The sequence below is a fragment of the Eutrema salsugineum genome, unplaced genomic scaffold (genome assembly GCF_000478725.1).
Source record: "Eutrema salsugineum unplaced genomic scaffold, Eutsalg1_0 scaffold_5, whole genome shotgun sequence".
Taxonomy (NCBI): Eukaryota; Viridiplantae; Streptophyta; class Magnoliopsida; order Brassicales; family Brassicaceae; genus Eutrema; species Eutrema salsugineum.
Window position 1 is genome coordinate 14,985,064 of NW_006256612.1, and position 23,931 is coordinate 15,008,994.

Below are 23,931 nucleotides of genomic sequence, written 5' to 3' on the forward strand. Positions count from 1 at the left end.
AAACAATAATATTTACAAAAATATGTCGTGTTTAGATTTTTCTTTTTTTATTAACGCTAACAAATCAAAGTCATAGAGGATTCAACCACGTAGCAAGCCATGTTGCAGTAGGGGAAATGTTGATCATAAAAATAAGTAATATCTCATGTTAATGCTAGTTCTGAGGCTCAGAAGTAAATAAAATAATAAGAAGACGAGAAGCTCTTACTTGTGAGCCTCAGAAATTTACTTTTGAGTATTAAGAAGCCCACATAACTTCCGTGTTAATGGTTGAGATGAAGTGGCTCATACTAAATCCCAACGGCCAATTTGCAAAAACGACATAAGGATACTTTGTAACCTCACAGTTGCAACTAAATTGCGTTTCTTAGGCTAACAAAAATATCGGGTTTTTTTCCATCACAATCAGATCTTTTTTTAATATGAGAAAACACACATGTCAATGCCAATTTCCAAAGGGTCCCCCTAAAATCATCAATCCAATAAACATCTTCATTCGAAAGAAAATAAAAGAAACTATGTATCAGAACTAGCATTTCTTCACAAGCCAATTTAGATAAATATTTTCGGAGTTACCTTTTTGACATATAGGTGAATATAAAACGACAGTGCTACGGATTTTTAAGACCGATAAAGGAAAAGTCTGACGAAATTCGAGCGATGTATCGTGTGAGGCATTTCCGCTGGATTGGTCATGTACAGACGGGCCAGAATTTTTATCTAACGAAAAAAATGGCCAGAATCTTAACCGTATACCAAAACCAGTTATGTGCATATGGGTCGAGCTACCAACTCTAGATCGGGTCCGAGCCTGTTTACCAAAACCGGTTTTGTGTGTATATGTGTCACTAGTAACCAAAACTAAACCGTTTCTGAACCCGAATTCAGACCCCAAAGTTGAGACTCTTCTTCAACCCAAGATCTGGTTCAACTGAGATCGGCTGAATACATCTATAGTTTCAATGAATCAGAACTTTCTCCCCTTGATAAAAATGTACGCAAAACAAAAAAAACGATCTCAACTACTTCTTCACCATCAAAATTACTATTTCCAACAAACAAATTCAGAGCTTACACAAGAAATGAATTCCCAATCACTGTAAGTTCAATAATACATTTCAAACTCGTGTTCATGTTCATGTTTGATTCCTGATAACTTCAATGGAGGATATTATCCATATCGAATTCTATGATGAAGAAGATGCGATCATGACAGTGATAGAGAAGCCCGAGCCATTACTCAATGAAATTAACAACTCGCTGATCTCTGATAAAAAATCCCATCTTTGATTCATCTTAAACCAGAGAAACTCATCAAACTGTCTCACTTCCCTGAAGTCTAACATACCAAAGGTCTATGCTAAGAACCCACACTAATCATAATAAATCAAAAAGATAGAAAAGATCTAACATTTCTCATGGACATTCATAAAGTGCATACTCAAAACCGTTGATCAACTAAACACGAAAATCAAATCACATTTTTATCATGAGGCATACGAATAGATCTTCCTTGCACCGTTTTATTGCTTGTAGGTTCCTAAATACAACAAATACATCGGCTGATTACTCGAAGAACAGAGACAAAACAAAGCAATGGTTGAAACAAAGAAGCACAGAAAACTAATAATGTCAAATGATTGGATAAAAGGAACAAAAAGCATCCCAAGAGTACAGATTCTGTAAGAAAGTCTCCTCATTCGCATGAATTACAACCGAAGTACCTTCAAACCGAAGAAACAAAATGCTTTCTTCCCAATTTATCCGTTTTGGATTTCAATCCGTTGCAATCGAATCCGCATCCACACTGCGGCGACTCGTAAAACTCTTCGATCGCGAAATTCGCCGATGTGATCCCGACGGAGAATTCGAGTTCGTCTCCGTTCCTGATGACCTCCACAATGTTGAGCCACAAGAAGAGAACTTTCACTTTCACGCCGGTTAGCTTCGTGATCTTGTTCTCCGATATGTAGCCAGAGATTGTCGATTTGTAATCCAATTGGTAAGAGCCTTGAAGAGCGAAACTGCACGATTTGTTGAAATACGCGTGGAATTTCCCCGTGGATTCATCCAGATCATATGATACGACCCCTTTAGGAAGGATTCCGACGGGGAAATTGTAGCTCTGAAGGAGAGAGTACGCCGTCGGCAAATCGCCATCTGTATCGGCGGTGATTAACGGTGGAGCAACGCAGAATATGAATAGAAACGAGGCGGTTAAAATCGGAAGCAAAGACATGGGTCTTTCCATCCGAAACCCAATCTGAATCTCTAGAATAAGGAGCAACAAAAAATACTGATTAGGTTTTAGGTTTATCCCGTTTGGAATTTGTTTTCCGTCACTTTCTCGGAGAGAAAATAGACTTTTCCGGGAAAGACGTGAGAGACTTTAAGCTGCCCCATCTAGCGACCAATAAACGACGCCGTTCCTACCGAACCACTGGACACGTGTCATTAGAATGCACATGAGGTGTCCTTTTGGATTTTTGGGATAATAAACAAGGGGTCTTTTTGTCATTTTGTTACCAAAACCTTGAAACTAAGACCATCTCCTTGCAGAGATGTAGTGGGGATATAAGAATTTTGAAGCAATTAAAATAAATCAGAAATTAATAAAAATTTATATACTGAGTTGATAACCTCTTATGGAAGAGTTTCTCTTTCTTGAGTATATATTTACGTGGTAGCTTTTAATTGGAATAAACATTTGTTGTGTTTGGGCTTAAAATCATATATGACCCAATAAAAATCTCAGTCTAATCATATTTCTTGTGTTTTTTAATTCTTTGATTTTTTTTGCAGGTTTGAGAAACTGGAAGCTCGGGATCGGAAAAAATGTCATTCGGCATCCGGAATGAAATTCGTGATAACGAAATACATCACAGATTGAAAGCCGATTTAATTGAACATATATGGCAAAAATTTGGCTAATTACATGTATTTCTGATTTTAATAATGCTTTTATATATATTTTGTATAATTTTCATGTTTTGACTGTTATAAATTATGTGTAATGCAATAAAATTTGGTTTACGGATTGATGTCGGATGATATTATAATTTGGGCTAGAAAATATGTTCACATCGTTTTAGGCTTTAGAAGAATTTTTTTTTAAAACTTAACCTATTAACTCAGCCCATTTAACATTTTAACAACTCTTAATGAGTATGAGGAATGAATTTAAAAAATAGAAAAGGGGTTCTTAATTTTTAAAGATGTCAAATTTATTATTAAATAATGTTTAACAACCCCTCCTGAGTATGAGGGGTGGAGATGCTCTAATTAGCCTAACTAATTAACAAAACAATTTCATCATTAAATTCTTAGTTACACGTTGGCTTTAGTGTTTGTTAGCTGATAAGCCAACAAAAATTAATTAATTAGTTCATTCCAAAGTAGAGTGGATTGAAAACGAACATTTACATATTTTTCTGGTTTTCCATGCAAAGTAGAGAGTGGATTGAATTTGAGCATGAATACAAGTATAATTTATTCAGTTTAAAATAGATAAAGTATTTATTTTATGTATAGTGTAGGCCCATGGGCTTCAAGAAGAAAAAGCAAGCTTACGACAATAAAACCCACAACCACATTGTGGGCTATTCGCGAAATGATGCACCGAGATATCCTCGGAGGCAACGCCAACGGAGAGTTCGAGTTCGTCATCGTCACGATACACCTCGGTGATGTTAAGCCAAAAGAAAAGCACTTTAACGCTTACGCCCATCAGTTTACTGACCCGTCCGTTTCTTATGAAGCCTGAGACTGTTGACTGGTACTTGAGCTTGTATGTGTCGATTGGAAACTTACACGTGCGGTTGAACTAGACTTTGAAATAGCCCGTTTTGGGGTTTAGGTCGTAGTCGACGACACCTTGTGGTAAGATTCCTCTTGGGAACTTGTACTTTTGGACAACCTCGTAAGCAGTTAGATTTTGGCCGGAAACAAAGAAAGAAGTCGCTAAAAAGAGGAAAGACAGGAGAAAAATGGACATTTTCTAATGTTGGACAATTTATGTGTGTTTGCTTGGATTCGTGTCTTGTTTGATCGGAAGTCGTGTTCTTGAATCTCTTTAGAAGTTGGTTTTGATGTGTTTAAAGTGTTTTAGTTTATAAGAAGATTGAAGGGATTAGTTAGGTTCAGAGACGTTGAGATCGGACCCTAAATGGAACGAACGGTCGAGATTCGAAAGGCTTAGTGGTCACGTGTTAAAAAGCAGACGCACGACGTCGTTTTGAAACGAATTTTGATGTTAAACAATTTATTTTCTTTCTTTTTGATAATAATAGTTTCAATATATTCGTTTTTTTTTTCTTGCATCCTATATTGTTTACAGTTACCAGGCTTTACATTTCTTTCGCGTTGAGCTTGGTTTCCGGATTGTTACAACAACAACAAAAAATACAGCTTCTGCCTTCAAATGAATTAGCTAAGAAAAAAAAAGAAGGGAAAATAACAAACAGAAATAATTATGAAATTAAACCGCTGCTGTAAGGCACTCCGGTCTTCCAAATCCAATCATCCTCGAGAAATAAACCAGTGACTGTGAAATTAGCTGCATCAGTCGAATTAATCACCTGATAACCGGGCCATGTGACCCGGTTTGTAGTGTTTGAACCCGGTCCGGTATTGTTAAACTCTGCATAGTATAATGTACTCAATGCGAAATCCCCGTTCCATTCTCTCCAACCAACCGGTTCAAGAAAACCGTCAATGTACGATTGCATAATAACCGTCCGTGAATACTCTTTCCATGGTCGACCCAAATACGTCCTAACCGTATAGTTACTCGAGACAAGATCATCCGCGGGTTTAATCGTACAGTTATGGATCGACGTACCGGTGTTCTGGTTCGGATCAGACCGGCCTTGAGCGGTGATGGCGTTAAACTGGTTCGGCATCGGTTGTCTCGGATATAAATTGCAATTCTGTAACACAACAGCCGCGTTTCCAAATATGAAATCCACTGTTCCGTAAACATCGCATTCTCTATAAAACTGTCTTAGAGAATGCGTGTAAAGCGTATCTTGATAAGCCTCGAAACTGCAACTATAGAAAATAGAGAAATCTGCACCGCTCCGTAACGCAACCGCCTGGTGCTTTTCCGGTCCGGCCGTGTTCCGGAAAGTTATGTTTACCGCCACGAAGTTCGGTGCTGTCACAGCTGAAAAAAATCATGTGCACGGTTATTATCAATTTATGCATCTTTCCACTAGGTTATATACTTATATGTATAGTACTAAAATATAAAATGAAATGTTTGTTAGTACACTCGGTATTATTAATGCATCTAGTCTCCTATTCACCACTTTCAATCTAGCTTTTTTGACCTATAGTTGTATATGCAATAATTAAAGGCATCTCTTGACGTACTCGATAAAGTAAATATTATAGAAAAACCACTTTAAGATCTCGAGACATTATAATTTAATAACATGTGATGTGTGACGTACCAAATGTGGCGGAGTTGAAAGTTGTCCAACCGTCGACGACGCTTCTATTTCCGGTGACCACCGTCTGATTAATCCCGTCGCCGATCATCATCATATACCTTTTGTTCTTTGCGATCGAGACGTATTCTTCGTAGATTCCCGCCGTTACGTAGATCAAGAAGAAACCGCCGCTTCCGTCGGTGTTATTCGGCGCCGACGCGACGGCTGCCGTGATGTTGGTAAAGTTCCCGGTCCCGTCTTGACTCACGGTAACGATATCGCTTATCAAGACCATGCTTCCGTCGTCTCCGTCATCATTGCCGTCACCGTCAGCGAGTTTTCTTCTGCTAAGAGACTCGTAAACGGCTTTTGTTCGCTCCGTCATCTTTAACGGTAGCGCTCCGTTACGGAATAGACGGAAGGGCTTGGTGTGAGTGGCTGATCCGGATCTCGGGTGCGCCCAAGCAAACCCGGCCCGTTTCTTCTTTTTTGGGACCCAGCCTTTAGTGAAGAGAGCGAGTGAGACGCTAAACAGCTTCGTGTCATTCACGAGCGGCAAAGCGACACCGTTTCTTACTGTCCACGTGGCGGAAGAAGAAGCGGCGGTGGTAAGTCCCTCTAGACACGTCTGCTCGTTTGTTAACGCCGCGGAGAGAAGTGTGTGGACGTCGTCAGCTTTTGGAAACGACAGCGTTTTAAAGGAAGAGGATTTTGATGACGTGTCGTTAACGGTTTCGAACGACGTTAAAAGATAGTCCATTGTTAGACCAGCTAGGAAACGGCAGTCTTGGAGCGCTCTAATAACGGCGGGTTGAGACAAATGAGCGTTGCGTTTTATGTATTTATCGACCGTACGAATGAATTTTCGCGATTGCGATAGCGATTTGCGGATAGAGAAGCGGCCGTACTGCTGAACATTGCCTTGGCTGTGTGGGAAAACGGATTTGCAGTACTTTGGATCCGGCGTCGTTTTGCAGATCGTTGAAGGGTTTGATATAGTTGTAGAAGCAACGAGGAGTGCCTGAACGAAGAATAATAATAATATTGTGGTGAGAAAGAGTATTGGAGATTCCATTGTTACTGGAAATGTATTGCTTTTTGTTTACTGTGAATAAAGAAGTTTAGGTTTAGTGGTTTATATAGAGTGTGTTGATGATGAATGAGGATGAGGTGGGTCCATTTTTGTAAATTACCATCAAGTTTATTGTTCTTAACAATTTAATGTTTATATAAGTGCACAAGTATAATTTAATATTGAATGCGATTATTTTTCTAAGTCAACTCGTTTGGGAGTCTTAAAAACGCGTAGGTTGTTTCTGGATATATAAATTATCATCGGATACTCTTGTCTGCATATTCAAACTTGCTTAGCTGTTAATGCAGAACCTTATATATGTTCGTCTCATAATCTTGTATCTTAAGAATAATCCATTACATATATATTATAAATACAAGATATGCTTTAATATATGATGTGTATGATAATGTATTTCGATGATTGATCGAGTGATTTTATTATTAGTAATATATACCTTTTTTAAAAACAATTTGTTGAATTATAACATGTCGGATAACATATGTCGATGGATCCAAATCCAATTTAACAACATCGAATTCTTACTCCATATATCTGAATGCAGATACGATTTAATGGAAAACTAGACGAACATTATGGTATCTTCGCGCAAAGATCTAGAAGTAATATTCATATAAACAAATTCAACTAGATATCTAATGGTTTGCAAATCTAGGCCAGAGTCGGTCGTTTGCGTACCGTTCTGCCTTGAGAGATTAATTGTTTTCATGACAGTTAATTTCAACGTTCTTCATATATTTCTGACAAAAACTATAGTAGTTTGATCAATAAGTTTTTTATTCGAAAAACTATTCTAAACTGGTGACTTTTAAAATATTTTAAGGGCTTGATACTGCGAGCTAATCGAATCTCAACGGTTACAATAATTCTATGCGTGCCTTGACAGATTAACTGACAACTCGACGTCGTTTGCATCAGTCATTTAAGCAGACGAAATTACAATTTACATTAGATCGTTTGCAAATTGCAGCTAAAGACAGTTACTATGGTTAATTATGATTTTTAACTCATATTTTGTTTGGTATATTTACGTATTGTGAATCTAATTAACACGAATCTGATGGGGAAAGTAAAACTAAATGTTAACGCAATAATACGAATCTAGTTAACACGAATCTGTTGTAAATAAAACGTGAAGACGAATCTAATCCGTAGACAGCATTTATTGGGCAAGTATTGCTATTATACCGGCCCAGCTATTCTATTGGGCATAAACCCAATCCAATACTTCTCCAAAACATAATCCATCTTAATTGTTTCTCTGAAATCGATATATTTTGATGGATATCGATGCTAACGAATATTTAATATTAGTATATTACCATCAGTTCTAAATACTTCTGCTGTATGAATGTTCAAAGAATGCTCTGGATGTTTTGTTCATATTTCACTACTAGGTAACAGAGGAAGAGAATATGTTAAGATTCTGTACTTTTTATGGCGAAATTAACCCGACTAATCTTGAGATATACAAACTCGTTGGGTACAAATGCACCATGTCAAACATTCGGGACAAAACGCTAAATCAACTAATGCAGCATGAGTGTACTGTAAAGCCTTATATCTAAACATGCTTTTATCTATTCTTAACACAACATTTTAACATAATGTAAAAACTCATATCTTAACATAAACTAAAAAAATGTCAAAAAATAAAAATCAAACACTAAATTAACTACATACAAGTTCGTGGTGGTTACGGATCGATTTTTTTATCCAGGTGAGGTGTATTAAACTAATTAACATTTTCCATAAAATGATGGTAAATTGTGAAACGGAAAGACAGTTTTGCCATTAAGAGTAGGAATTATCTAAGAGCATGTACATGTAGGGTTCATGGCACAGTTTTTGAGATAAAAGAGCTTAATTTTGAAGAGACAGTATTATCCCGACGAATCTGAAGAGACGGTATCATCCCGAAATGAAACATTCTGATTGATCGAAAATTATAATTTTTGAATTAAATAAAAAAGAAAAACTAAAAGCAAAAAAAAAATATTATTATATTCTAATCAACCCCTCTCTTTTGGATTCACATGCTCTAACATCTTTAACAAAAAAAAGTTATTATGAATCCCAAAACGTGGAAAACGACAAGCCGGTCAAATGGCCCGGTTTGAAGGTCACCATCGGTCCATTTAATTTATTTTAATGTAACGAGTGACATTATTATACTAGCCTACTAGGATTCATCACATGCATGCAGCATGTAGTACTATACACACCCCCATTATTAGTCCTTATTCAACCCCTTACCAATGATGTATATGACTATATATATACCAATAAAAAAAATCGTTTTTGGCAACACTCTTCCCACAAGATCTCTTTCGGGAAAAGGATAATATTCAACTTCGAGTTTTCAACTATATCCTTTATGGAAATGGCAAACCAACTTCAACCATATAGAGTTATAGACTATCAAGAATGTTATTAAAGACTTTAATTTATTTTAATTTTCTTTTTTTTTGGAGATAATGAAAAACCAATGTGCATGCATTGCATTAATTTAATGTTACGAAGAGTAAATGTAGAAGATATTGCTTATCCACTTTGTAAGTTGGGCCCTCGAAGTATTAGCCCACTCCCTAGGAGCCGAATCAAGCGTACGGACAATGATTAATATTTAAAATATTACTAAAAGCCCCTCCATGTTATTATGTTTCACCTTACCCACCCGGACTTGTTCTGATTTTGGACACAAGGCCCACAACTTCCACATTCGTTCTTTCGTTCTCTCAGCTCCATCTCTTTTCTTTTCTGACAAAACATATGCATATCTCATTATTATTATTTTTGGTCATACGACGTAAAATTGACTTGACGGTTCGAATTATTAATTTTCTTTCCTTTTTGATAATATTTTTTCTTCTTTTCTTCCCCTTCTTACCTTACTGATAACAACAATTAAATGTCTCGACTGAATTTTCGGTATGGGTGAATGGGTTACAAAACTTATACGATTTCGAGATTGTGTTAAACGATGAGAAATCAAAAAAAAAAAAATTTACAAGATCCTTTCAAACGAAATTTCTTTTTAAATAAAGCTAAGTGAACAAAATTTTCTAACTGTGTTTTTTATTTTTTTGTCAACTCGTAAAAATGATATTGTCATTTCTAAAACTTTTCGTCTAAAATCGGGAATTTAAGAGTATAAGTGTGTACAACGGACAGGTATATCACAAATGAAATTAATATCTTGGATTCTTCGGTTCCAAACATTCTTAACGACTTTTTATATTAAAAAAAAACACATTCATATCGAATTAAAAACAAAACTTTTACGAAATTGTTTTCAGTTATGTTGTTGTGTTGGCCATAAACATCGATTTACATAATTTCCCGTACAAAAATATAACAAAGTAAGAAAAACACATCTTGCCATTAAACAAAACAGAAAAAAATGTTAAATCGACATTAAAGTTAATTAATGATTTGATATCATTTTAAATAGCATAACTAAGCGGTTTAATAGCTCGGTGAGAGAGAAGGTGGAAAGTGAGGAGAGAGAAAACCAGTATTTCTATAAAAAAGCTTACTTCCTCTGTTCATATAGCAGCAAGCTTCTTCTTCTTCTTCTACACACAGTTCATTCATTGGTTAACCCAAGCTCAGAGAAAAATGCCTCTTCCTCTCTCTTCTCCTTCTTTTCGAGTCATCATCATCTTTCTCTCTTTCTTCTTGCTTCTTTCCGATGGCTTCTCCTCACCTTCTCCTTCTCTACGCAGCCTCCACCATCGTCACCGCCTCGACAACCACAATTACAAAGACGCTCTCACCAAATCCATTCTCTTCTTCGAAGGTCAAAGATCCGGAAAACTTCCTCCGAACCAAAGGATGACTTGGAGGAGTAACTCTGGTCTCTCTGATGGCTCTGCCCTCAACGTAAATTACACTACTTTCTTCCCCGTTTTTTTTAAGTGGAAAATGTGTCGTGTTTTTTCATTTTCTTTCTTTTCATTTTCCGTGATTGGTTACAATCTTACAGTATTGAACAACATAGTTTAGATTAGACATATATATATTCATCAAAATATTAAACAGAGAAAATAAAACTCCATTTTTGAAGCCCTTATTTTGTTCACGAATATTTTTTAAATTTCTCCTTCAAAAGATTCAGCCTTTATGGGTTTGATGCATAAAACTGAGTAAACATCATTGTATTTGAAGAAACCTTGTTGTTGTATTGGGTATTTTATGTTTAATTTCTCCACCAAGATTCAACATATAGGGCGTTTTGATGTCTAAAACAGAGGAAACACAATTCATATCTGAACCACTAATTTTTGCTAATGGTTTTTTAGTTAAATTTTCTCTATGAAATTCATCAAAAAAATTTAGCCTTATGGGCGTGATGTATAAAACAGAGTAAAAGATAATCCATATTTGAAACTTTTTACAATTTTAGAACGGGCTTTCTAGGTCCACCAAACAAAAAATAAAGAATCAATCTTTATGACAGAGTGAAACATTCTAATCTTTTTGAAAATCCTTATTAATCTTGGTTAATTTGGGTTAAATTTGTAGGTGGACTTGGTTGGAGGATACTACGACGCAGGGGACAATATGAAGTTTGGATTCCCAATGGCATTCACAACCACAATGCTCTCATGGAGTTTAATTGAGTTTGGTGGTCTCATGAATTCTGAATTACCAAACGCTAAAAACGCAGTTCGTTGGGCCACTGACTTTCTCCTCAAGGCCACTTCACATCCTGACACCATTTATGTTCAGGTTTCTTAATTTTACTCATAAATTCTCTCTTGTAAACAAGTCAATTTTTTGGAAAACAGAGGAAGAAATGGTTTATGTTAGCGTTTTATAGGTTGGTGATCCAAACATGGACCATGCTTGTTGGGAGAGACCAGAAGACATGGATACACCAAGAAGTGTGTTTAAAGTAGACAAGAACAATCCTGGTTCTGATATCGCCGGTGAAATCGCGGCCGCTCTTGCCGCCGCTTCCATTGTTTTCCGCAATTGTGACCCTTCTTATTCTAATCTCCTCCTCCAACGAGCCATAACGGTAACTCAACTAACCCAAAAAAAAAAAAAAATCATTATTATAAAGACAATAACCACATTGTCATTCTTCAAAGTTAACAAAAAGGAAACAATCCTCAAATCGGCATTTAATAATCATGTTGCATTTTTTTTTTAAACCACAGAATTTGCGAATTCAAAATGTTATAAGTCTGAGCGCATTAATGAAATTGCTTTTGTGGGTTTTTAAGGTTTTTGAATTTGCGGACAAATACAGAGGACCCTACAGCGCTGGCCTAAAACCAGAAGTTTGTCCGTTCTACTGTTCTTACTCCGGATATCAGGTTCAAAGTTTTTTAAATTTTGATAATGGGTCTAATTTTTGTTTCTAAAATCCTGTAACGATTAATATCGAAAATGTAAAATCGAATTAATGTTTCTTTTTTTTTCAGGATGAATTGTTATGGGGTGCAGCTTGGTTACACAAAGCAACAAATAAGCCCACATATCTCAGTTACATAAAAGATTATGGACAAAACCTTGGAGCTGATGAGTCTGATAACATGTTTAGTTGGGATAATAAGCATGTTGGTGCCAGGATTCTTCTCTCCAAGGTCTAAAACAAAAAATGAAAACAAATCCTAATTTTAAAAGTGATTAAATATTGAAATTTTAAACCAGTCATAGAGCTTGATTTTCTCGGTAAAGACTGGTTTTCTAGGGGAAACCCATTTATGTGATTTTTTAAATATTTTATTTTATAGGAGTTTCTGATTCAGAAAGTGAAGACACTTGAAGAATACAAAGAGCATGCTGATAATTTTATCTGCTCTGTTATACCTGGAGCTCCATTTTCCTCTTCCCAATACACACCAGGTTTTTTGCTTTTTATATTCTAAAGATCTTATTAAAAATCAAGGAATTTACAAAAGTTACATATACATGTACGTATAGGTGGGCTTTTGTTCAAGATGGGTGAGAGCAACATGCAATACGTGACGTCAACATCGTTCTTGCTCTTGACCTACGCCAAATACTTGTCCTCTGCTCGCACCGTCGCTCACTGTGGTGGCTCCGTCGTCACCCCCGCCCGCCTCCGCTCCATCGCCAAGAAACAGGTAATTCGTTTATATAATCTTCTTGTTTTGCATTAATTCTAGTCAATTAAATGTAAACCGAGACCGAGCCAAAAGTGTTATACAAATTAACTGATGATTGATTATATGACAGGTGGACTATCTACTTGGAGACAACCCATTAAAAATGTCATACATGGTCGGTTATGGTCCGAAATATCCACGTCGGATTCATCACCGTGGCTCATCTCTCCCCTCCGTCGCAAACCACCCGACCAAGATCCAATGCCACGACGGCTTCTCCATGTACAACTCTCAGTCTCCTAATCCCAACGTTCTACTCGGTGCGGTCGTTGGTGGTCCGGACCAGAACGACCAATTCCCTGACGAACGGTCCGACTACCAACGGTCCGAGCCAGCCACTTACATTAACGCCCCACTTGTTGGAGCTCTGGCTTATCTCGCTCGCTCCTTCGTCTAATTAAGCTTTATAAATCGTAATTAATTAGCCGTTGCTATTAAAATGTTAATTAAGTAGTAATGTACTAGTGATTCTATGAATGAATGGCTAAGATGGTCCGATTTGTCTGAATGATGTGTTTAGATGATGTGGTAGTAATTGATGTTAAATATTTAATCATATATTATGCTCTATCATGTATGGCCTCGCTCGCTTATCCGAAACTCTCTACGATGTATTGACGGATTTTAACTAAAAACAAACTTATTGATATAGTCATATAGTAGAACTGTAAAAGAGATGGTAAACAAACAAAGCTACTATCTAGTTTTCTAGTTTGCTCGATAATTTACTTAACAAAGGGAGAGGAGTGTTTTTTTCTTCCTGCTGGACTAGAAAATAATATTGTTGAAAGGATATAAAATATTAAAATTATGACGAAGGATGATGAATTTTTTCATGGGAAATGAGCAATTGACCAGATAGAGAGAGATGTGTCGATTAAAGCTGTCACTGTCTCTGTTAATGTTATGACAGATTTCCTTTCATAATTTTCGTGATTAAAATTTTCATCTATAAAAGAAAGACAATGTGTTGAATATATAATCCACAAATATTTTTATTTTAATGTCAATCACGGCTTTGAATCGTTAATATAAGATCCTACAATGGTGTGATAATGGTGAGTTGGTGACAGTGATATTTTCATTCTATTAACATTTTTAGTCATTCTTCACCATTATTTTAATCAGAGAAATAATGATGGAAAATTATTTAAACCAAGATTCATAGAATGAAATGGAGTTATTAAGTAATTTTTCATTGTGAAGTAAAAAGTATAATGACTATATTTTAATTAGTTTGATATGATACAGCTAATTTATTGTCTGTTTACAGCGTAAGATACAAAAAACAACTTGAAAAATAATTAAGTATTGTTGTTCAAAATTACCTTTTACATAAACATAAATTTAGGAAACATAGATCACAAAGAAACAAGCGATAGTAATTTGTTGCAATTTTAGTTATCGGGTAATATTGATCATTCTCAACCATTAAATCAGATTCTGTTATTACCCCATCATTTGGGGTCAACAGATCCGCAAAAGAAGATGGAACCGCCCACTCTAAACATTTCCCTCAAACAATTACTTTTAAAAAAGAAAATCCAAAAATAGCACACAAAACTAACCTTATAAAAACATGATGAATCCTCCAATGAGCAATTCACTTTTAAATTTGTGTACACTTTTTTAAAAGAACAAAAAAAACAAAAAAAAAATAAAGATATTATCACCATGGCTAACGCAAGAAGGTTGGTCGCCAAGGCAAATAATACTAATGTAGGTTCATTGATTCTGATGGCTTTGGTGTTTGGTTCTTGCGTGGCTAATGGTGAATATCTCGGCGGCCGCCGTGGCCTCGCCGCTAATTCCGGCAACCCTTCTGTCTTTGATATTACCAAGTTTGGAGCCGTAGGAGACGGTTCCACCAATTCTTTCAAGGTAATAAGACCTCTTGAATTTAGGGAACTAGTCTTAGTTTCGTCTCATAATCTTTCTGGATATGTACATGTGACAACAAAAAATAGATCCAATTAATACTAACGTACTTTTTCTTCTAAAACTATATCGGTGACATGCAATGCAGGCGTTTTTGAACACATGGATCCAAGTGTGTGACAGTCCTGTTCCAGCAACGCTACTAGTTCCTAAAGGAACATTCTTGGCTGGTCCAGTTATCTTCGCCGGTCCATGCAAGAGCAAGGTGACCGTAGAAGTTCAAGGCACCGTCATCGCTACAACAAGCGGATACGCGACCCCCGAATGGTTCTTATTCGAGCGTGTCGACAATGTCCACCTCACCGGAACCGGCACATTCCACGGCAAAGGTGAAGCCGTCTGGAAAGAAGATGGTTGTGGCAAAAAGGTCCAATGCAACCTTCCTCCAACGGTAAGAATAAATTAATATGTAACACACAATAATTAACATGCGACTAACTAGTGTTAATTAGAATTTTTTGGTACTAATCACACGTACATGCGTACCCATTGCAGTCTCTCAAATTCAGGAACATGAAAAATGTAGAAATCAGCGGCATTAGCTCGGTCAACGCAAAGGCCTTCCACATGTTCTTGGTGAAAACAGAGAATGTCAACATACACAACATTAAGCTTATCGCGCCTGCTGAAAGTCCCAACACCGATGGTATCCATTTGAGCAATGCGGACAACGTAAGCATCCTCGACAGCACAATAGCGACAGGAGACGATTGTGTCTCGGTCGGTCGTGGCTCCAACAACGTAACCGTCGAACGTGTGACTTGCGGCCCGGGACACGGCCTAAGTGTCGGTAGTCTTGGTAAGTACAAGGACGAGGAGGACGTTAGCGGCATTCACGTTAGGAACTGCACCATGATTGAGACCGACAATGGACTTAGGATCAAGACCTGGGGTGGTTCGGGTCCAAGCAGGGCTGCTGACATTAAGTTTGAAGATATCATCATGCAAAGCGTCAAGAACCCAATCATCATTGACCAAAACTACGGTTCAAGAGGCGGAGTAAGACTTTTTTTTTGTTTTGTTTTATTACCGAGGAAAACCGAAACTAGCTCATATCCGTAGCTTACAAAAATCTGCCCTTTTTTTTGCGTGTGTGTGTTTTCTGTGCGTAGGATTCAAAAGTTGCGATAAGCGATGTGTTGTTCAAGAACGTAAGAGGAACAACAATTACAAAAGATATTGTTCAGATAGCATGCAGCAAATCGGTGCCGTGCAAGGGAGTCAACGTCGTTGACGTGAACTTGAGCTTCGTAGGCAAGGAAGGAGGAGAAAAGTCATCGTCAGGAGGTTTGGTCGGAGCACTTTGCGACAACGCCAATGTTATCTTTGGTGGAAAACTTAGCTTCCCTATGTGCCCCAAATAAGCTTTTTTGTATTCATAATTTTATAATTATAAGAAAAGAAAAATCAAAAGTTTCCACAAACATTTGTTTTGTTTGTGAGTTAGTTTGGGAATACATGAACATGAATTAACCATTGCAATATCTGACTTTTGATAATGTTTTTTTTTTCCCTGACTTTTTGATTTTTTGTTTCTGTTTTTGTGTGTGTGGGTAATGTATATTAAACGGACCCCTTCAGCTGGTTGCTTAAAATTTTCCTTGGTTATAAATATGGCCTGAAAGTATATTATAGTAGTGTATACAACATATAAAAAAGGTCATGTTAATTAAGCTGATTTCACGAATTAGATAGAAATTCGCCTGACGCATGATGTTGATATATATTTTCAAGTAACTTAATCTAAAAAACTACGTATAAATTAGAATTTATGAAAAATTAGCCGATTATATAAGTTACCGACATTCATGATTCTAAACATTTCGGCCAAACAGCTTTTATCATAATTTTTCTTATTTTGTTTTTAAATTACTCTTATTCAAGCTTCATTAGGTGGTGTTTTGAAGACCTTAAATACCTTATTCATAAGATGAAGATATATAGTTTAGTCAATCTTTATTTCTTTTGCAAATTTGAAATATTATAGTACATAGATAAAGTTATCAATCATCAAATACCACAGTTTCCTCCCGGTCCTCCAAAGGAGAAAGATACTCCACTCGACTTCTGGTAACCCCAATATGATAATCTATAACACTGGTACGAATCTGCATAACGTCTTATTCTCCTATCTTCAATATCAACTAATTGATAATTTGAATTCTTCACTTTAACATATAGATAATGTGAACTTTTTTGATAGTCGATAACTGGAAAACGCTCATTTCCCATTGGAGGGCTGATTCCATCCGGAGATGCAAATGTATTTCCTCCAAAACGTATCAAAGAGGCTCCATTGTTTAAATGTGTGAATAATTCTTTGGGCCAATAACCAATTACTTGATTAAATATTTTTAATGCCCAATTGCCACTAAAACCATCCTAATAAATATGAAAACACAAAAAATCATTTAGAAAAATATCAAAATTATAAGAATATATGTGATTTTAATAAAAGAACCTAATTGAAATTACAACAACCAAATAAATATAAAGAGCAGGATTCAAGTGTTTCATAAACAAAAAAAATTGGGTGACCCTTGTTTTTTTAATAAAAAACACACAAAATAAAAATTACAATATTCTTTTCAAATAAACAATTTATCGTAGATGTCCAAAAAAAATATGATTTATCATAAAGAAGGTAAAAAAATTACCTGAAAAACTTGCGGTCTGAAAGAAACTGATTTTTTATCACCATAAACAGAGGTTTCAGGAAACGCTATTCCAATCCAAGGAATTTGAGATACAATAACAAAGCCCGAACATTTTGTATTATAGCAACCAGTATTTTTATAGCCATTTGCCTGATAATTTAAGAAGACATAGAAGGCAAAATATTATGCAGGAAGAAAAAGAGTAAAGACAACATAACCAATGGTCCAAATTTATTTTTAAAATAATCAGGATTTATTTATTGGGTTGCTATGTATGAAGAAAAAATAATTAAATAACAGAATTAATTTATAAAAGAATATAATTAAGCAAATAATTTATTTACTCACAGTCCAATATATTGTAAATCGCGTGAAAGTGTCACCATACAATCTTGGATGTACCTACATATAAAATTATAAAATACATGATGACACATGCATGAATTTAAAACATGAGTTGCTAATATTCTTTGTTCAACAAAAACAAGTATTAACCTCTCATATTTATTCTACAGTTTCAAATGAAAGTTCCATTAATTATATATCTTTATCTATATATATATATGCATATTTTGTTTTATAAGTATGGTGATAACTCACAGCCCAACCAACTTGTATGCTATTTAGTTGATTACGAGGTCCATTCTCTAACCAAATTTGACTTTTACTGTACTGGTTATCTCGTACTGTTACGTTATGAAGACTTATTAAAGCTTCAGCTCCTCGATAGATGCTCCCATCCAAAATGGTTTCAATTGTTGCAAACTGTACATTACATGAATATAAAAAACGGCTCGTTTAATAAACTCTTCAATAAATTATATGAGTTATAACCACAACATTAGTAATTTAGTATAAGGCAACTACGTGACTATAAAAAATATAATATCTTTTTTATATACTACAACTTAATTACTTTTTTTTAACATAAGATAATTTAGATATTTCAATAAAATAATTTTTAAAAAGGTAGATATACATGTTGGCCCGGATAATCGACTGTGTCGAGATGAAGGCTCTCAGTTCCATTTTTTTGTCTTAAAATTGGCACTGTTCCTTTGGGACAAATTTGATAATTTGTTCCCGAAAATAAATTTCTATCAATCTTTTCATCTGAATCAAAATTTTCCTGTAACAAAGATTAAGAATTATTTTGACCAGATTATGCTCAACCAAAGTTTTTTCATATATATTTGATTGAATCAAGGTCATCACCATACCTGAATCTTGTGATGTTTCAACAATGGATGTTGGAAAGCTGGTTGGTTGTATATATCAAGACAATCAAAATCCTGTAAAATTGATTACAAAGTAGATTATACTTAAAATTAAAAATATCAATATCTTAAGAACTGGAAAAATCAAGTAAAAGTTATAGAATTTCACATCAATGTTTCCATAGACCACATGTGCGATAAGCAGATAAAAAGATAGAAAAAACATTAGATGTAAAACCATTGAAATTTTTTAGTTATATTTCTCCATTGATATTGATCGTCATATATAAACCAATTAGAGTCAACAACTAATCAATTTATTACTAGTCATATTACTTCACCACTTATAAAATTTACCTAAAATGTCAATTACAAAATTTAATTGTGTTGACTAAGAAGATAACATACAAATTTCATAAAGGTTGACTAAAACATAACAAATAAAATTCAAAGTCAATTATATAAATTCTATAAATTACTATATCTTAAAAAAAAACTAGAGATTATCAATGAAGTTGACTAAGAACATAGCATATAAATTTTATGCTGTTGATCAAAACATAATAATTAAATGAATTGCAATTATATTAGTTATTAATTTGCTATAAAATACTACTTTCTCTGTTTAGAATTATTTGTTGTTTAAGGTTTTTGCACACAAATTAAGGATGCATTCAATTTTTAGTTTTTCTATACTAAAAATATTATTTATAATTTATTTAAATATTATTCAGCTAATAAGAAGACAATCTGCAAAATATAAAAGATAAAAACAATAAAAATTCATTAAATTTATATTGAAAAGTGAGAACATCAAATAATTCTGAACAAAAAAACCTCTCAAAACATCAAATAATTCTGAACAGAGGGAGTATTTTTTTTTGGTTTTAGGTTGGGCTTCTTTGTTAAGGATTGATTTATTCTTACAAAGTCTTTGTAGGTTTTTTACTCGGGCTATTACTTTTCTTTTGTAGAGGCTTTATCTTTTATATTTTATCTGTTTTGTAAATTGTTAAACCCGAAAACCAGAAATACTTCAATATAACATTAACAAAAAAAATAATATTACAACGTTGTTTGTCACTATGATCAAGTAATCAATTATAATACACTGGAAAGTTCAAATTGGTGTTGCTTTCTAACCAAATGATATATAAAGGGAGAGTATGGGTGTTGCTTTCTAACCAAATGATATACAAAAGAAGAGTATGAATGTTGCTTTCTAACCAAATGATATACAAAAGAAGAGTATGGATGTTGCTTTCTAACCAAATGATATACAAAGGGAGAGTGAACCACTATAATCAATCGTATATCTGGACTCATATTCGCCTGACCCATCTGCTAGAAACTACACATCCTTGTTCTCTGAGTGTTTTTTCCAATGTATGTTTACACCCATATGCAAATGATGGAATGAATTCTACAACCAAACAACGTAAGTGATAGAACATTTGTATTGCTCTACCTAAGCATTTGCATATCAGAAGACTCAGCTAATACACCAACCGATCCAATTGTATGGTTTTTCAGTGTCCATTTGCTCTACAGTTTAATAGTAGAGCCACCAACTACATTGACATTGAACTTACGCCATGTTTTGACTTATAAACAATTTCAATTTTTTATTTTATTTTTGGTATAAGAAATTCAAGAGAATGCACATCTATTCCACAGACTTACAGAAGCAGATATCAGTACAGCTGAACATGATATTATAAAAATAGTCACACTTACCCCTAAACGGCAAAAGGAGTAAAACAATAATCTTATCAACGCTCTTTGCATGAAAAAAGAAATCACAAATTAAGAACTGAATCTACGAACTGATCACATCTGTCTTTGTCTTTGGTTCTGGTCTCGATGGATGCAATCTCCAGACTTCTCCTTTAATTCTGCCCTGATCATTATAGGAGGAGACTTCTGATTCTTGGCTGGTGACAAAGACAGCGGCGACGGAGAGATTACACCAGCCTTTATTAACACTATCAATCAAGTCACTCCGAGTGATCTACATGATCAGGAAATAGTAATGAAACAACACATGAACATATTTGCAAGAAGATCAAGAATAGAGCTGTATGACGCCATTTAAACTGTGCACACTTAAACGGTGGATCTTAGAGCATGTACATTGAAGTCCCTTAACAAATTTAACATGGATAGCTTAACATTATTTTGGGTTAAAATAATGAAAACAAAGCCCAAAAAAATAAGGGTTGACCCTTCTGCAAAGACTTTTAGGGCTGACTCATAACAAGTTGCATGGATGACGTGTCGCTGCGTGATTGGGCGAATGTTAGAAAAAATTTCAAACGTGTGTGGAGTCAAAAAATCACGCGATACTTTTACATTTTCTGGAAAAAACACGAGAGCTCTCTCCCATGGGCGATTTCAAAGGTGATTCCAGGCGATTTCATGGTCGGAGCAAATCGAAGGCGATTTCGGTTGTTTTGCGGTGGTGTGGGTCATCGACTCGCGAAGGTAAGTCGTCTATTAAGGTTTCGTGATGTTTGTAAGCTGTGTTTTAATTTCTTCAAAATTAGGGTTCTTTATTCCAAAAAAAATTTGGGAGTTTTTGTGTTTATCGAATTTAGGGTATTCTGTGTGGAGAATATAGTAGTGTTCATGTATTGCATTGAAGATATTGATTGGATTTTGTGTGTAATTAGGGTTTTTGATTCGAAAAAAAATATTAATTTTTTATAACTAAACAACTCTTACCAAATCCACTAATGAAATACTTAATAATAAGAGTTACTTAATTATTCTTAAAGCCAAAAAATATATTATAATAATCTTAAACAACTTTTTCTAGGTCCGTCCCTTAGTATTTTTTAGGCCAAAAATAAATGAAAAATGAGTTTTTAAGCGAAAAACGGTTTTTATTTCGCATCCGGTAGAAACGTTTCTTAGTCGCCACATGTCGGGTTGTGATTAGGTAGTGAAATCGCGACCCAAATTATTTTTTTCCTTTCTCTTTTCTCTTTCTTCCACAACGAAATCTTTCTCGACTCTTCGTTCTCAGAATCGCCTCACCGTTGCCTCCGATTCTCGCCGGTTTCCGATCAAAGAGACGTCTGCCGGAGCTATATTGGGGGTAAGCGATTTCATCTCTGACTCCTCTCTCGTCCATTTCTTCTGTTATCTCCGTCTCCGAGATTTTTTCGATGGTTGTGGTTTGAGTTGATTGAAATCAAAATCGAAATTTCTTCTGCCTGACCTTTCCGCCTTGATGTATTAGTTCCGAATTTATGAGAATGTATAAAGAGGAGAAGAAAGAGTGTGAGAATGGAAATGAAGGAGCTTGTGAGGTTGATATTGAGACTCAAATCTCGGAAATTCTCTATAGGAGCACCTCGTTCTGAAACTGATTCTGATGAGTACTCGGATCAGAAGCTGATCATGGAACTGAATTAAAAAAATCTGTTTTGGAGGAGACTCTAGTAGATGACTTTGTCAAAAAGATCCAAGAGACTTGTGAGGTTGATGATTACTCTGATTGTGCAGAGATGGTGATGTTCTCAGAAGGAGATCATGGAATTGAATTAAGAGAATATTATTATAAGGGAAGGGCTAATGATTTAGATTCCAAAAGTTTCTTGAACTGTAACTATCCTGTTGTTCAGCAGTTGATTTTGGAGAGCCTGTGTTATTGGGTAACTGAGTTTCATGTAGATGGCTTTTGATTCATCAATGCTTCGTCTCTCTTGAGAGGCGTTCACGGTGAACACCTTTCTCGTTCTCCCTTGGTTGAAGCAATAGCTTTTGATTCGCTGCTCGCGGAAACAAAACTAGTTGCTGATTGTTAGGATCCACACGACAACATCGTGATTCCAAAGGAAGTAAGGTTCCCGCATTGGAAACGATGGGCGGAACTCAATACAAGATATTGTCGAAATGTAAGGAACTTTGTGAGGGGAAGAGGCGTTCTTAGCGATCTGGCTACAAGAATTTGTGGAAGTGGTCTCTTCCTTTGGTCTCTTCAATTTTTTTGAGGGATGTTTCTTCTATTGTCATGTTATATGCTAGGATGACTTTGCTTTCAATTCTATTTATCAAGAGTCTTTGATGTAATGACAAGTTTCTCTTTTGATCATATTATATACATTGGCAAGAGGTTATTTAAAACGGTCATCATGTAAAATTTGGCTTCAATAGAACTGTTTAGAAAGTTTGTAATTGTCTTTGATGATGAATTCCACAAACCAGTTACAAATACGAGTACACTATCGATACATTGATGAATTTTTACTAACATGCCACACAATCATCACAACGGCTATGATAAAATTCCAAAGTAAACAACATTCTTCACAATCATTTTGCTCCCACTAAACCTTTCCAATGAATCTCCAGCTTTCTTGAAAAGCAAATTGTATCGACTAAATCTGAGTCAGCCACAACTCATCGCCTCTGTTTTTGGCTTTCTTGGCTTTCTGCAGAACAGATCAACAAAGAGAAATTTCAATGAAACAACAACCGAAACTCTTTTGATACATTATGGAATCTTGTATTTTGTTTGCTGAGTCTTCACCTGATTTAAGTGTTGACATCCAAATAATTTTTTTTTTAAACTCTATTTGGTTTCTCTAATAAACATGGTCTAAACTAAAGTTCTTCTACAAATAGGACAAGAATTATGACGCCATTGACTCAGGCAATGCGAGTGGAATGCATGTCCACATGGCGTATTTGCCAGCGGAACATTCCACTCGAATTGACCAAAGCATATTGGACACCCATCCTCCCTTGCCCCATGTATAAAAACAAAGTTTTCTAAAAGTACATGAGCTAACTGTACTTGTTGATTCTCGTTTTCAGAATTCTCAGAATCTGAGGAGTTAATAACGACATCTGTCGATGCGTTATCATTATCAGACTCACTATCGACAATTGGATTCCCGCCCAACTCTACAGACTCATTATCCACAAGGACCGGAACTGCATTCCCGCCTAATTCAACCGCAACCTCTTCTCTAATTTGATCACTTAAGTTACGTTTTACTATTCTACTTAGGTAATAAAAAAAAAAGATAAACCTAAGCCTAAAGCCACAATAAGCGACACATATAATATCCCGTTGTCTACTGAATCATCACTACTATAGATAGACATTCTGATTCTGAGACGAAGAGTTTGAAATAAGAAAGAAGAAGAAGAAGAACCAGAAGAAGAAAGAGAAAGAGAAGAACAGAAAGAGAAGGAGGAAATCCAACTGATATATACTTGCCGTATACATTTCCCGTAGGAGGAATTATCCAAGAAACGGGTTAGTTTTTTGATTTTGAAACAAGTCTTAACTTAGGAAAAAGATACATAAAACAGAAAAAAAAATCGAATCATTAATACAGAGGACAACCATTAGGTAGAAATGATAATTAAGTAACTTACTTTTAGTAAACAAAAAACAGATAGAGAGAGTACAAGGATTGAGAATCATACCTA

At 35.3% G+C, this 23,931-nt stretch overlaps 6 protein-coding genes across 6 annotated transcripts; 2 read left to right on the forward strand and 4 right to left on the reverse strand.

Annotated features, from left to right (window-relative positions):
- Positions 1–1,627: 1,627 nt before the first annotated feature.
- LOC18994576 lies at positions 1,628–2,375 on the reverse strand. Its single transcript, XM_006418238.2, has one exon. The coding sequence runs from the start codon at positions 2,249–2,251 to the stop codon at positions 1,727–1,729; it is 525 nt and encodes a 174-aa protein (XP_006418301.1). The 5' UTR covers positions 2,252–2,375; the 3' UTR covers positions 1,628–1,726.
- Positions 2,376–3,547: 1,172 nt separating this feature from the next.
- Positions 3,548–4,051, reverse strand: LOC18994577. Its single transcript, XM_024153159.1, is given in 1 exon segment — positions 3,548–4,051. A coding segment is annotated over 1 exon segment (447 nt). The 5' UTR covers positions 3,995–4,051.
- A 294-nt stretch (positions 4,052–4,345) lies between these two features.
- LOC18994578 (probable pectinesterase/pectinesterase inhibitor 7) lies at positions 4,346–6,507 on the reverse strand. The gene is made up of 2 exons (XM_006418240.2): positions 5,454–6,507; positions 4,346–5,164 (listed from the first exon to the last, which is right to left on the reverse strand). Exons 1-2 carry the CDS (start codon positions 6,505–6,507, stop codon positions 4,470–4,472), a joined length of 1,749 nt encoding a protein of 582 aa, XP_006418303.1. The 3' UTR covers positions 4,346–4,469.
- A 3,589-nt stretch (positions 6,508–10,096) lies between these two features.
- Positions 10,097–13,166, forward strand: LOC18994579 (endoglucanase 1). The gene is made up of 8 exons (XM_006418241.2): positions 10,097–10,413; positions 11,056–11,262; positions 11,354–11,554; positions 11,763–11,855; positions 11,964–12,125; positions 12,276–12,387; positions 12,466–12,629; positions 12,742–13,166. Exons 1-8 carry the CDS (start codon positions 10,150–10,152, stop codon positions 13,066–13,068), a joined length of 1,530 nt encoding a protein of 509 aa, XP_006418304.1. The 5' UTR covers positions 10,097–10,149; the 3' UTR covers positions 13,069–13,166.
- Positions 13,167–14,282: 1,116 nt separating this feature from the next.
- LOC18994580 (exopolygalacturonase clone GBGE184) lies at positions 14,283–16,093 on the forward strand. Its single transcript, XM_006418242.2, has 4 exons — positions 14,283–14,552; positions 14,698–15,000; positions 15,105–15,608; positions 15,722–16,093. Exons 1-4 carry the CDS (start codon positions 14,346–14,348, stop codon positions 15,971–15,973), a joined length of 1,266 nt encoding a protein of 421 aa, XP_006418305.1. The 5' UTR covers positions 14,283–14,345; the 3' UTR covers positions 15,974–16,093.
- A 526-nt stretch (positions 16,094–16,619) lies between these two features.
- Positions 16,620–18,713, reverse strand: LOC18994581. The gene is made up of 7 exons (XM_024152336.1): positions 18,653–18,713; positions 18,487–18,558; positions 18,246–18,395; positions 17,867–18,031; positions 17,615–17,668; positions 17,267–17,416; positions 16,620–16,991 (listed from the first exon to the last, which is right to left on the reverse strand). The coding sequence occupies exons 1-7, from the start codon at positions 18,707–18,709 to the stop codon at positions 16,620–16,622; spliced, it is 1,020 nt and encodes a 339-aa protein (XP_024008104.1). The 5' UTR covers positions 18,710–18,713.
- Between the last annotated feature and the right edge of the window lie 5,218 nt (positions 18,714–23,931).